At 41.7% G+C, this 12,952-nt stretch overlaps 2 protein-coding genes across 4 annotated transcripts in view; both read right to left on the minus strand.

Annotated features, from left to right (window-relative positions):
• Positions 1-3,466: 3,466 nt before the first annotated feature.
• LOC115733217 (disease resistance protein RPV1-like) overlaps positions 3,467-12,952 on the minus strand; it is a 72,788-nt gene continuing 63,302 nt past the window's right edge. The window contains exons 1-4 of one of the 3 annotated variants that reach the window (XM_048276409.1): positions 10,026-11,601; positions 9,776-9,876; positions 4,484-4,682; positions 3,467-4,379 (exon numbers count right to left, since the gene is read on the minus strand). In XM_048276409.1, the coding sequence (XP_048132366.1) occupies positions 3,516-4,379; positions 4,484-4,682; positions 9,776-9,876; positions 10,026-11,183 (2,322 nt within the window). In that variant the 5' untranslated portion in view covers positions 11,184-11,601 and the 3' untranslated portion in view covers positions 3,467-3,515. Of the gene's footprint in view, positions 4,380-4,483; positions 4,784-9,775; positions 9,877-10,025; positions 11,602-12,952 lie in introns of those variants that run through there. The other 2 variants (XM_048276410.1, XM_030690594.2) reach the window with 2 other exon arrangements.
• LOC115752420 (disease resistance protein L6-like) lies at positions 6,017-6,709 on the minus strand. The gene is made up of 2 exons (XM_030690595.2): positions 6,099-6,709; positions 6,017-6,057 (listed from the first exon to the last, which is right to left on the minus strand). The coding sequence occupies exon 1, from the start codon at positions 6,692-6,694 to the stop codon at positions 6,188-6,190; it is 507 nt and encodes a 168-aa protein (XP_030546455.1). The 5' UTR covers positions 6,695-6,709; the 3' UTR covers positions 6,017-6,057; positions 6,099-6,187.

The raw sequence follows: 12,952 nt of genomic DNA on the forward strand, positions 1-12,952 counted from the left end.
CTCGCGCGTGGGTCTCTCTTTGGTGTGTAGTCGCCACACACCCGATGGCCAGCGGCATGTTCGACTCCCTCCGATGGCGATCTTTACATGGTTTTACTTCTCTCGTCAAGTACTTTCCGAATATGTGATCAAATTTCACTTTTACTGAAAAAAAAAATTTAAAAATAGATAAAACTTGATTTCGTGACCTAAATTATGGTGGCTTTGATACCATATGTAAGCTGCAATTATTAACTCAGGCGGTGCCATAAGATCTCCATAATCAAATACACATATCACAATTATCAAGTAAGAGGAATTTATATACTTTATTTAGGATCCATCATTCTTGATGCGGAATAGTGATGATCCGATGCTCAAAAGCTTTTGCTCTATAACCCCCTTGATTCACTGGCTTCAATGAGAGTACCCTCACGTATCGTGTTCTATGGCAACTCTTCATGTGAGGTTATGTGAGCATTCAAGTTTAGAGGAGGGATTTGAGCTCTATTTATAGAGTTTGTAACATACCTCTCATTACGGATAAGGTTTAACTCGGTCCACATTATCCAACCCATAATGAACTAATTAAGACATTTTATCTTCAAGAAATCTTATCTCTTTACTTTATTAGATCAATTAATAATTACTATATTAAGTAAGTTAGCCCACAATAAAGAAAACTCTTACAAGCGAGAGAGGAGGAGATTGGCTTGCTAATACTCCACGATTCCGTTGGACCGCCCAGAAACCGAATCGAATTGATCGGTCCAATATGGTTCCAAGATCAGGTGGTTTGATTCTCGGTTCCTAGGTGAGATAGGATTGGATCGGGAACCGATAATCCCAATTTATATCTGCCTTTATTATGTCTTGGGCAAAAATCAAACATGGATATAATAAACTTTATCATATTCTAACTTTTATCTTGACTACCAAATGTAGCATAACTTCTTATCTCACGATATTTTCTTTATAATAAGGAAAAAATAGGTAGCCGCTACTGTTGGTCAAATTTTGGGCATGATATTTTGGAAATACATAAGTTATGTCTACTAAACCAATTTACAAAAGTAATTTACCAAATAATGTGACTATTAAATAAAATATGATTTGATTTTCCCTACATCATTAGCCCTTTATTGGGAAAAAAAAAAAACTCTAGCACGACTTTTAAATTGCCGAATTATCTGATAAAAAAAAATATCTCTTGTAATCTTCCAAAAAGAATGGGGAATATCAAGATTATGATTTTCATATGTCGTTTGATGCATTTATTATCTTATAATTTGATCAAAACTTCCCTTATGAACTGATTTTTAGTATTTTAGAATCTAGAAAGTTTCCTTAGATATTTAAGTAATTAAATTCTAGACAGTGTTTCCTTACCAAAAAAAAAAAATTCTAGACAGTGTTTTGAAAGATTTTATTTACTTTTTTATTTACTTTATTGAATAGTTTTTTTTTTAACTATTTTTATGATGATCTTTAGGATTTTTGGGCTATATATGTTTTTATCAGCTTTCTTTTTAATGAGTTTATCCTTGGGAAAAGTATACTAGAAGTGTCATAACTTGTGTACGGCGTTCACTTGAGTGCCATAACTTTCAAAACGTTCACTTAAGTGCCATAACTTTTAAAAATCGTTCATTTAAGTGTTATGTCGGAGCAAAATCGTTCACTTGAGTATTACAGTAACTTTTTCGGCGTGCCACGTTAGCTTTTTGCGGTGCTACGGTAACTTTTCGGGCGTGCCACGTTAGCTTTTTCGGCTATCACGTTAACATGGCACCTAAGTGAACGATTTTTGAAATTTATGGCATTTAAGCGAACGTTTTGAAAGTTATGGCACTCAAGTAAACGTCGTACAAAAGTTATGGCACTTCTAGTGTACTTTTCCCATTTATCCTTTGAATTAAAACAAAGTTAAAAGGCATGCTTGTTTCACGAAAAACTGAAGATTTGAAAAAAATATTTTTTAGAAAAATGATCATTTATATCGCTTACAAAAATAATTGAACGAAAAATATTTTCATCATCCATGGACAAATGAAGTTTAGGAGGTCTATAAAACGGCGATTTGAATGCAAACCACCAACCCGGTTGGGAGATCCACTATAAGTCGTGTGGTCCAAGGTGTATAGCTTTCTTTGTCCAGCGCACCTCTCTCTCCTAATTTGGGAGGACACTTGAAGTGTCATAACTTGCGTCAAAGCTTACTTGAGTGTCATAACTTTTGTTTTTGCTCACTTAAATACCACAATTTTTAAAAATTGATCACTTGAGTGCCATCGACGATTTGCCTAGCCGTAAATCCGATGTGGATGTCGAAAAATATGACCCGGCATCGTTGGAACATTTTTTTTTTTAAATTTTTAATGTTTTCTAGAATTTTTTAATATATTTTTTTAAATTTTGAATTTTTTTCTTTTGTTCTTTTCTTTGTATTTTTTTCCCTCGGCAGGCGAGGGTCACCCTCGCTACGAAAACTTCGCCCGGCCTCCTAACCCGCCATGGGAAAGGCGAGAAGTCCCTTGCCGGATCCGGGCAAGAGCCTGCTGGCCTTGGGCAAGGTGGCCCTCGCTTGCCATCGGGGTCGTCTCCCCTCTCTGAACCTTCTTCCACCCACATACTATAGGAACTGTCCCATCGAAGTGAGGCCATTCCAGTCATTCGGAGATGGAAACCCACGGCCATTGATAGATTTACGCCTCGACCGGAAGGGGTCCCGGCTCCGAACAATCTTATGGGCGAAAAGTCTTCTTCAACCTCTTGCTCTCTCTTGCTCGCTACTTAGATCTTTGCACAATTCGGTGAGCTTAAGACGGAGGAGCCACCGGTGGTGCGAATGTTTTAGCTATCTCGATCATCTCGCGATTCATGTTCACGTGCCTGTGTTGGCCCGATGGCTGGTGACGGTCACCTCGCCCAAGGCAGGCGAGGCCGCAAAGGGCCTCATCCAGATCTGCCGAGGGGCCCTCGCTCACGGCCAACAATGCCACGTCTGCCTTCACCCAGGGCTGTCACTTTCCCACCGGCCGAGGGGCGAGGCCGCCCTCGCCCCTGAACGAGAGTTTCGTGGCCGGAGAGGGTCGCCCGTGACCCTCGCCGGCCAAGGGAAAAAAAGAAAGAAACAAAGTAAAACAAAAATGGAATTTCCAGAAAAATAAAATAACAATAAAAAAATCCACGTGCTATTGAAAATAAGTAAAGTAATAATAAAAATTTCATGTAGGTGTACTCTAGTGATCAATTTTACTTCGATGTGGTACTCAATTGAGCGAATTTTTTTTTTACTCCAGCCGCCCTTCTCCCCCTAATTTGAATATCCAGCAATTGAGCCAAATACAGATGACCAAACGACAACAGTATTTTGATTATATATAGTTCGGTAACGCTCTTATGCTCAAGTAGCTATTATACAATCCCTTTTTTTCTTTCTTTTTTGGTTCCCAATCGCTACACTAAACATGATCTAATTAGGAAATCGACTAATACTTCTTGGACTCGCCCCCGATCTTAGGCAGATCCTAGCGTTAACGAACAATAATCAAACTAGAGGGCAACTCGGGCAGGCTCTCAAGTTTGTCGCATCTGGAGATGTCGAGCTTCTGGAGACGAGAAAGGAGGGATAGACATGCAGGTAGGGCGCAAATCTGAGTGCTGGACAGGTTCAGGACTGCCAAGGATGACGATCCACGAATCTCGTCGGGGACCATCCCTTCTAAATTCCGGCACAAGGAGAAATCTATCTCTTCCAGCTTCTCCAGATTCAGTATAGCTCTGGGGAACTCCCTTATGAAAGTACGCCTCATCCGAAGCACTTTCATAGCTTTCAAATCCTTGACTGACGTTGGTAACTTACTAATTGCAGTGTTCGATAAGTCCAGGGCTTGCAGTGACGTGAGCTTCCCTATTCCATCTGGAAGGTCGATTAGCCTCTCGCAGTTCTTCAGAGACAGTGTTTTCAGTTGTTCCAGCGATCCAATGGGTTCTGGGAGGGTACCGATATCACTGCCGTCTAGAGCGAGATATGTGACAGACTTTAAGTGCGTGATCGAATCTGATATTTCAGTCAGTCTTTCACAACTGAGAGCACTGAGAATTTGGAGCTTCCTCATGGAACCTTCTTGGAAATCAATCCGAGTAATGGAAGTTCCATCGATCACCAGCTCTTTCAAGGCTCTCATGGGACCCAAATCTGGCAATTCACTGAGGCAACTGCATCCCTTCAAGTTCAAATATACCAACTTCGTCAGATTACCAAATGATGGATGGATAACTGCTAATTTAGAGCAGCCTTCCAGAATAAGTCTTTCCAGCTCCATTGAAGCAGGAAATTCCGGAGTGGCAATCAATTGGGCACAACCAGTTAGTTTCAAAACTTTCAGTTTCCTTGCCTGCAAGATAAAATAGGATATGATAGTGAATGTTCAGTTCCTGGGAATTACTTTGTCAAAAAAGGAAAAAAAAAATGTATGAAGGTAGTAAATTCATTCCACACCTGCTTAAGCAGCTCCCAACCTCGCCAGTCTCCGTCAACCTGACTACCCGACAAATTAAGAACCACTAAGTTTTGCAAATTCAGGTTTAGCCTTCGAACGTTAATATTCTTAGGGCACCCTTGCCAATCAAGCCACCTTAAGCTGGAAAGACGATCCCCAAAGTTTCCCTGAATATCAGCCCGATCCAGCTTGAGGAACCTCAAGTTCTCTAAACCATCAAATTCATCACAATCCAACATGGTATGCTCTTCGGATCTGTCACCAAACTCGAGCCTGAGGGCTTCAACTACCTCAGTACCCTGTCAATCAAGCAAAACAAAATGAACTTGACGAATAATTGAACAAAGTATAGAAGAAAAGATGTGGCGCAGTGATCACGGAAGCTACCTTCCTTTTTTTCAGCACATGCAGTGCTTCTTCATGGTCGCACAGCCTACTGCGCTTGCAAGGTTTATTTGTGCTTTCATTCTTGACCATTTCCTGGCCAAAATTCTTCAGTACTTCATGCATGTGTAGTGCATTATCCTCTCCGATTTCTACCAAAGACGCGGCTTTAAGAGCTAGAATCGATTCAGAAGGAGAGTAGTTACAGTCATCCCACATGTAATAGGGGATTCTATTGTCCTCTCCGATGAAGAAGCATGCTATATCAAGAAATATCTGTCGTTCTTTATCATTTAGGTTGGAATAGCTCTTCTCCAAGGCAGCTTGGACTCTCTTATGAGGAGCTACTTTCAACGCTGCCAATGTTTCCTCCCACACTTCCTTTGAGTCTACAAGGCAAAGAAATGATCCTACTATCTGGAGCGCTAAAGGAAGCCTGCCAGTAGCAGCAACAATTTTTCTTGACAGTCTCTCGAATTTTCTTCTGGCAGAGTCCGCTCCAAAAGCATGCCTACAGAACAACGTCAGAGCTTCATCTTTTCCCATCAGTCCGAGGTGAAAAGTTTCTGCACCATCGATGTTCTTAAGGACATCATTTCTTTGGGATGTCACGATGACCCTGCTCCCCGGACCAAGCCAATCGAGCTTTCCGACTAATTCACTGAGCTGTTCATGATCTTTCACATCGTCAAGGAGAAGGAGGATCTTCGGTTTTTTAAACCTTTCCTTGATAAACTTCAGAGCATTCTCAGAACTCTTAAATGGTTGGGCATTTCCGTCACTGAGGTCGGAAATTAGTTTGTTTTGCACATATAGGGTGCCGTGATGTTCAATCTCGGCTTGGATCTTCCCACAAAAGCTACGAACAACATACAGAAAACAAAGATGACTATAAACATGTTTCGCCAGGACAGTCTTACCGACCCCGGCGATGCCAAATATTCCTAACACCTTTTTACTTGTGTCCCCCATTTTGATTGCTTTCCCATGGCGGTAGTCAACATCCAGCTTCTCCATTATGCGTCGCACATGAGGATCGACTCCGACGAGTTGTTCTGGCACAATTAGTTGCTCCCTCTTCAGCTTCAGCTGAACTTGGTGGACAATCCGCTTTACCACTTCACCATGAGACCTGCCAAATGCATATCGAATAAGAAGACATGGAAGAGGAAGAAAACCTAATTTTGCATGATTCTGCTGCTGTCATTGCTATAATAATGAATGTGTAATTGGATCTGATCCAAACACAGTTAATCTTAACGCAAAAGCAGGCAAGATACATGAGAAAAGTAATCTCAGGCCGGAGCGGGTCACGAAAATTACACTTCACTTTTTTCGTGGAGATGGTGTCCCTCCAACTCGCCGATCCGACGGAGGGCAGACTTCCAGGAATCAATGACACTGTCGCTGACGCCGCGCTCCTTGTGCTCCACAAAGGAGCTCGCGAAAGGGCCGTTGCAGTCGCGTACATCTGACGGGTCGACATAGTAGAAGATGGGGATGATGATGCGATTGCTATTGTCCATGCCCTTCACCATTTGCCCTAATTCCGTGAGACAGTTCCTGCTGGACGCGTACTCCTCGGAGATGATGGGTATTGATATCTTGCACTGCTCTATCACCTGGATCGGCTGTTGGTAGTTTTCTTTGCCACTCTCCAGCTCTTCCTCATCCCTAAAGACGCGAATCCCAGTATCACTCAACATGGTGCACAGAAAATCCGCGAAGCCCCTGCGCATCTCCAGCCCTCTGAAACTCAGGAACACTTCGTAGGGTGGCTGTCCGGACATTGACGAGGAAGGATCGGTAACGGGACTAAAGTCCATAGCTTGTTTGTGCACCGGAACTTTGATAAAACGGACGAAGGAGATCTCCCGTGGTTGGGCAGACAGAGCAGGGTTTGGTTTTTGGTGAGCAAATCGACTTTTGACTGGTCGGTGGATAGTGGACTTGATCTTCTCTTTCGGTCGGTTCTGCTCTGTCCCAGGATTAGTTGTTGGAACATCTTTAGCTGGAGGGATAAAACAATACTTACAAATAAACCCATCGAAAGAGTCCTTGGGCCATCCAAGATCAAATTGATGAGTGCAGATGGCTATTGGCCCAAATGAATTCAGTGAAAGTAGCCCATTGTCCCAGGGAAGCCAATCAAGCTACTGATTGTGGCCGAAGCTCATCGTCTTAAGATTCTATCTTCGAATTGGGTTTCCGCACACCACCCCACTCCCCTCTCTCTTTTTGAGCCCCTTAGAAATATTTTGTGTTCAAGAAACTTATTTGTCTTTATCTCGCAATTTGCATTTTTATGAATGAATGAAAGTGCCTTTTTCGACCAAAAAAAAAAAAAAATACCATAAAAGAGTGGATCGAGTCGAGCGTGTATCGGGTCATAAATTCCAATCTAAACAGACACATTTAACCCGTTTTATAACCTATCTATTGCAATGCGAATCTAGACGTGGCAAAATAGGCCTAAAACAATATTTAATAGTATGGTGGGTTGTGTTTAGATTTAAAAACAAGCTTAAATATGTCTTAAATTGGTCACTTAACGACTTAATGGTTCTTAAATGGATTTTAAATACGCCATATATGAGTTACCTAACTATCTTGAATGAGTGATAAACAAGTTTTTTGATTCTCATCGTTGAGTCAAGCTCTAGCGTTTATCTTTATCTCGGCCACTCTGTTGTCGGGTCAAACTCCACCATAGCGTCGAAGCGTATTCAATCTTTTTCGTCGAGTCAAACTCTGTATGCGTTGGTCCATTTGTAAGAACTGTACCCTCTCAACCTTTTCGTCGAGTCAAACTCTGTATGCGTTGGTCCGTTTGTAAGAATTGTACCCTCTCAACCTTTCCGTGGAGTCAAACTCTGTATGCGTTGATCCGTTTGTAAGAATTGTACCCTCTCAACCTTTCCGTCTAGTCAAACTCCGATTTCGGTTTACGTTTGTATAATTTTCTTGAAGTTTCTGCATGTTGATTTCTTGATTTTTTGGATCACTCTCATCCGGAATCGCCACAAGACCCTTTTTCTATATTTAAAAGTCAAAAAACTAATTTTGGTAAAATATATTTCATCACGGGAGAAATTCCGGCGAAACAGATTCACGTGGAAAAATTTTCACGGCGATTATTATGTTGGCTACGGAGATCGTGTTGTAATCAAGATCGCCATGGCTAATCATTCGATAAACCTGATCCGTCGAAGGTGGCGATTGTTGCGGTCAAGATGGTCATGGGAACTGCAAAACCAGGTTTCTCGTGATAAAATAGAAGTTTTTGAAGTAGGAAAGCTAGGATTTCTATGGGTATTTTGGGGGGGGCGGAAAGGGAAAGGGGTCAGATTTCTGACTGTAGTTGGCTAATGTGGTGCCTGAAAGGCTGAAATGGACGGATCTAGCTAACAAATTTGGTTGGAATCTTTCTCAAAGCAAGGGCTTTCCATTGATTTCGTAGATGTGTTTCCGAGAGATTTGCTTTATGATCATAGGAACCGGCATTTTGAAAATTGAACGCCGTAAAAATGATCTAGTAAACACGAGTCAGAACTCGTAAATACACATGAAGCTATAGAGAAAAAAACTCTCAATTTTGTCTTAATTCAAAGGATTAGCTCATTACAAAAGAGAATAATATGAATATAAATAGTCTAAATTTCCTAATGATTCACTAATAAAAGATAATCGGAAAGCTATTAAAAGAAGTTAAAAAAAAAAAATCTCTCAAAATATTTTCCGGAATCTAATTACCCGGATCACAAAAAACATTTAACAAAACCGGGCAACTCGGGTAGGCTCGGAAGATTGTGGCATCTGGAGATGTGGAGTTCCCGGAGGCGAGAAAGGCGGGAAATACTTGGAGGTAGGCCAGAAATCCGAGTGTGGGACGGTTTCGGGATTGCCAAAGATGACAATCTCGACATGTCGAAGTGGATCTCCCCCTCTAATCTACGGCATAACGAGAAATCTATCTCTTCCGGGTTCTCTAGATTCAGTATAGTTCCGGGAAACTCCTGTATGGAAGTACGCCTCATCCTAAGCACTTTCATAGCTTTCAAATCCTCGGGCGACGTCGGTAACTTCTGAATCGCAGTTTCGGATAAATCCAGGAATTGCAATAACGTGAGTTTCCCTATTCCATCCGGAAGATTGGATAGTCTCCTGCAGTTCTTCACGGACAGCGTTTTCAGATTCTTCGGTGATCCGATGGACTGCGGGAGGGTATGGATTTTTGAGCCGTCGAGAGAAAGATATTTGAGAGACTCTGAGTACACGATCGAATCGGGTATTTCATTCAGGTTTTTACAAGCACAAGCACCGAAAGTTTTGAGCTTCCTCATGGAACCTTCCCGGAAATTGATCGAAGAAATGGAAGTTCCGTCGATCACCAGCTCTTTCAAGGCTGTCATGGGACCCAAATCCGGCAATTCACCGAGGCAACTGCATCCCTTCAAGTTCAAATATACCAACTCCGTCGGATTACCAATTGATGGATGGATAAATGATAAATTAGAGCAGCCTTCCGTAATAAGTCTTTCCAGCTCCATTGAAGTAGGAAATTCTGGAGTGGCAATCAATTGGAGACAACCAGTAAGTTTCAAAACTTTCGGTTTCCTTGCCTGCAAGATAAAATAGGATATTATAGTCCCTAAGAAATACACCTCGTCACAAGAAAAAAATGTGTGAAGACGGTGAATTCATATCATACCACCGCAAGCAGCTCCCAGCCACTCCAGTCTTTGTCAACCTGACTCCCCGACAAATCAAGGATCACCAGGTTTTGCCAAGTCTGAATTAAATGGTCATCAAAAATCTTAGGGCACCCTTGCCAATCAAGCCACCTTAAGCTGGAAAGGCGATCCCCAAAGTTTCCCCGAATGTCAGCTTGATCCAGCTTGAGAAACCTCGAGTTCTGCAAACCATCAATTTGATCACATTTGAAACTGATATTCCCTTTGGACCGGTCCGCAAACTTCAGCCTGAGGGCTTCAACGTACAGGGTACCCTGCCAATCAAGCAAAACAAAATTAACTTCTAAAATTGGAGCTGTCTTTTGGCATCACACTTCCCGAATGATAGAACGAAATGGATCAATAACAGTATCATTGGGCATCTAAAGAAGGAAAGATGTGGCGCAATGCTCACAGAAGTTACCTTCCCTCCTCTTAGTACATCCAGCGCTTCTTCGCAGTCGCACAGCCTCCGGCGCTTGCAAGGTTCTCTCTTGAATTCACTCTCGACAATTTCCCGGCCAAACTTCTTCAGTATCCCACACATGCGTATTTCTTTCTTTTCCCCAATTTCTACCCAAGACCTGGAATGAAGAGAGAGAATCGATAGAGCAGGCATATACTTACGGTCATCCCACATGTAATACGGGATTCTCTTGTCCTTTCCATTGAAAAAGCACGCTATATCAAGAAATATCTCCTGTTCATTCCTTTGTAAAGTTTTATAGCTCTTGGAGAAGGCTTCTCGGACGCTCTCATGAGGAGCTTCTTCCAATGCAGTCACTGTTTCAGTCCACTCTCTTTTTCTTTTTCTTTTTAATAGAGATTTACCTACGCTCTCGAGCGCTGAAGGAAGCCCCTCAGTAGCAGCAGCGATACGTATTGACTCTTCCTTGAATTCCTCAGGGGGAGAATCCTTTTCAAAAGCATGCCTACAGAATAATTGCAGAGCTTTATCTTGTTCCATCGTTCTGAGGACAAAACTTTCCGCACGATCGATTCTTATAAGAATGTCATCTCTTTGGGATGTCACAATGACCGTGCTACCGAGGCCAAACCAATCAAGGTCTCCGACTAATGCGCTGAGCTGCTCATGATCCTTAACATCGTCAAGGAGAACGAGGACCTTCTTGGCGTGAAACCAGCCCTGTATATAGTTCAGAGCACCATCAGAATATTTAAATTCTGGGACATTTCTGTTATGGAGGTCCGAGATTAGTTGGTTTTGCACAGACACGATTCCCTTATCTTCAATTTCTTGTTGGATCTTTTCAAGAAAGCTACAGGCATCATACAGATGATGAAGTTTATTATAAACACATTTTGCCAGGACCGTCTTGCCAACCCCGGGGATGCCACATATTAACACCATTTCACTTGTGTCTCCAATTTTAACTGCTCGCCCATTGCCGCAGTCAAACTTCAGCTTTGCCATTATTTCCTGCACATGAGGATCGACTCCGACTAACGGTGCCATCACAATTAGGTCCTTTGTCTTCAGAATCTGCTGAACTTCGCGGACAATTCGCTTTGTGGCTTCAGCATGATACCTGCCCAAATGGATGTGGAATAAAACGGACATGGAAAGGAAGATCAAAAGCAGAAGAAAACTTATTTGCGCATGATGCAGCTGTCATCACCGTTATTATAATGAAGATATATGCGATAACATTTAAATCTAGTCAATCTTAACACAAAAGTAGGCGAGATAGATGAGAAAAGTAATCTAAGGCCAGAGTGTTTCGTGGAAATTACATTTCACTTTTTTCGTGAAGATGGTGTCCACTCAACTCTGCGATCCGCTGGAGAGCAGACTTCCAGGAATTGATCTGACTGTCATTAGTGCCACGGTTCTTGTGCTTAAGGAAAGCACTCTCGAAGGAACCCTTGCAGTAGCGTACATCCGACGGGTCAACGTAGTAGAAGATGGGGATGATGATGTGATTCTTCTCTTCCATGCACTCCACCATTTGCTCCGATTCCTCGAGGCAGCTCTTGCTGGACGCATAATTCTCCGAGATTACCGCTATTGAGATCTTGGACTGCTTTATCTGTTGGATCAACTGGAGTGTAATTTCTCGGCTTCTCTCCAGACCTTCCTTGTCTCTAAAGACGCCAATCCCAGCATCGGTCAACATGGTGTAGAGGAAATCTGCAAAGTGCCACCGTGTGTCCGGCCCTCTGAAACTCAGGAACACTTTTGGCTGGCTAGACATGGATGAGGGATGATTGTTATCATGACCAGTGTCAATCGTTTGTGTAGCAGATCTTAAGAAACCCTACTAAGGAGCTCGGTCTCTGCGGTGGAGCTCGGTTAAAGAACAGACTTGGTTTGGTTTCTGGTGAGCAAATCGACTGTTGACTGGTCGGTGGCAGTGGCGCTTGATGATCTTCTCTATTGGTTGGTTGTGTCCTGTATCCATGTTAGCTTTTGAACATGTTTTTTGTTTTTTTGCGCTCTTCTTATTTCAGTTGGTTTTTGTTTTGGGGGGGAGGAAGGAGGGGTTATGTTTTGGTTGTCTTCTAATTGACGAAACTATTTATTAGAGAAAGAACAATAAATCTAAAAAATGTATTCATTGTTTCAATCCTGAGAAAAAGGAAGGTCAACGCTATTGAAGATACCATTGTTGAGAAAAATGTATCGATTGTTTTATTACAATAACAAAGTTGTTGCGGTGAAGGTCATCTTGGGAAATGCACTTGCACATAGCTCAATAAATTTAATGAATTTCAATTAAGCTTCGTTTATTTCGCTGTAAAATTAGTAATTTGAGAAATAATTTTTTATATTGATTTTCACAATTAATTAATATAATGTTTATTTATCATATACGATAATTTAAACTAAAGCATTTTTGCGGACTATAGAAGTATTTTTCCTTCTTTAGTTTTTTTGTAAACGATATAAGATATCATTTTTAAGGAAATAATTTTCAAATCATTTATTTTCAGCGTAACAAACGGAACCTTAGTACAAAATTTACTTTTTGATGGGTATTTTGTTGCATGGGGTTATTGGTTGGCTCGTGAAATTAGATATTATTATTTTAATTCAAAAAGTACACGTAAATATATATGATTTTCTTGGTGTTGGTTTTGTTAATTTCCCGAGCCTAGAACAATGACTCTTGAACATTGGGCATATTATAATTCATTGGAGAGGGCTGTAATCCTTAGTTGGTGGACGGACTTGGCCCATACTTAGTCTCGCGAGAGCAGGTAAGTATCTCCCCCACGAGAGAATCCACGCAAATACGGTTCTTGACGAGCATCTAGAATGTCGGAGGCTCAAGAATGGACCGGACTGCACATCAAATAGGAGAAGTATCGCTTAGTCATACGCGCCGT

The sequence above is a fragment of the Rhodamnia argentea genome, chromosome 3 (assembly GCF_020921035.1).
Source record: "Rhodamnia argentea isolate NSW1041297 chromosome 3, ASM2092103v1, whole genome shotgun sequence".
NCBI lineage: Eukaryota > Viridiplantae > Streptophyta > Magnoliopsida > Myrtales > Myrtaceae > Rhodamnia > Rhodamnia argentea.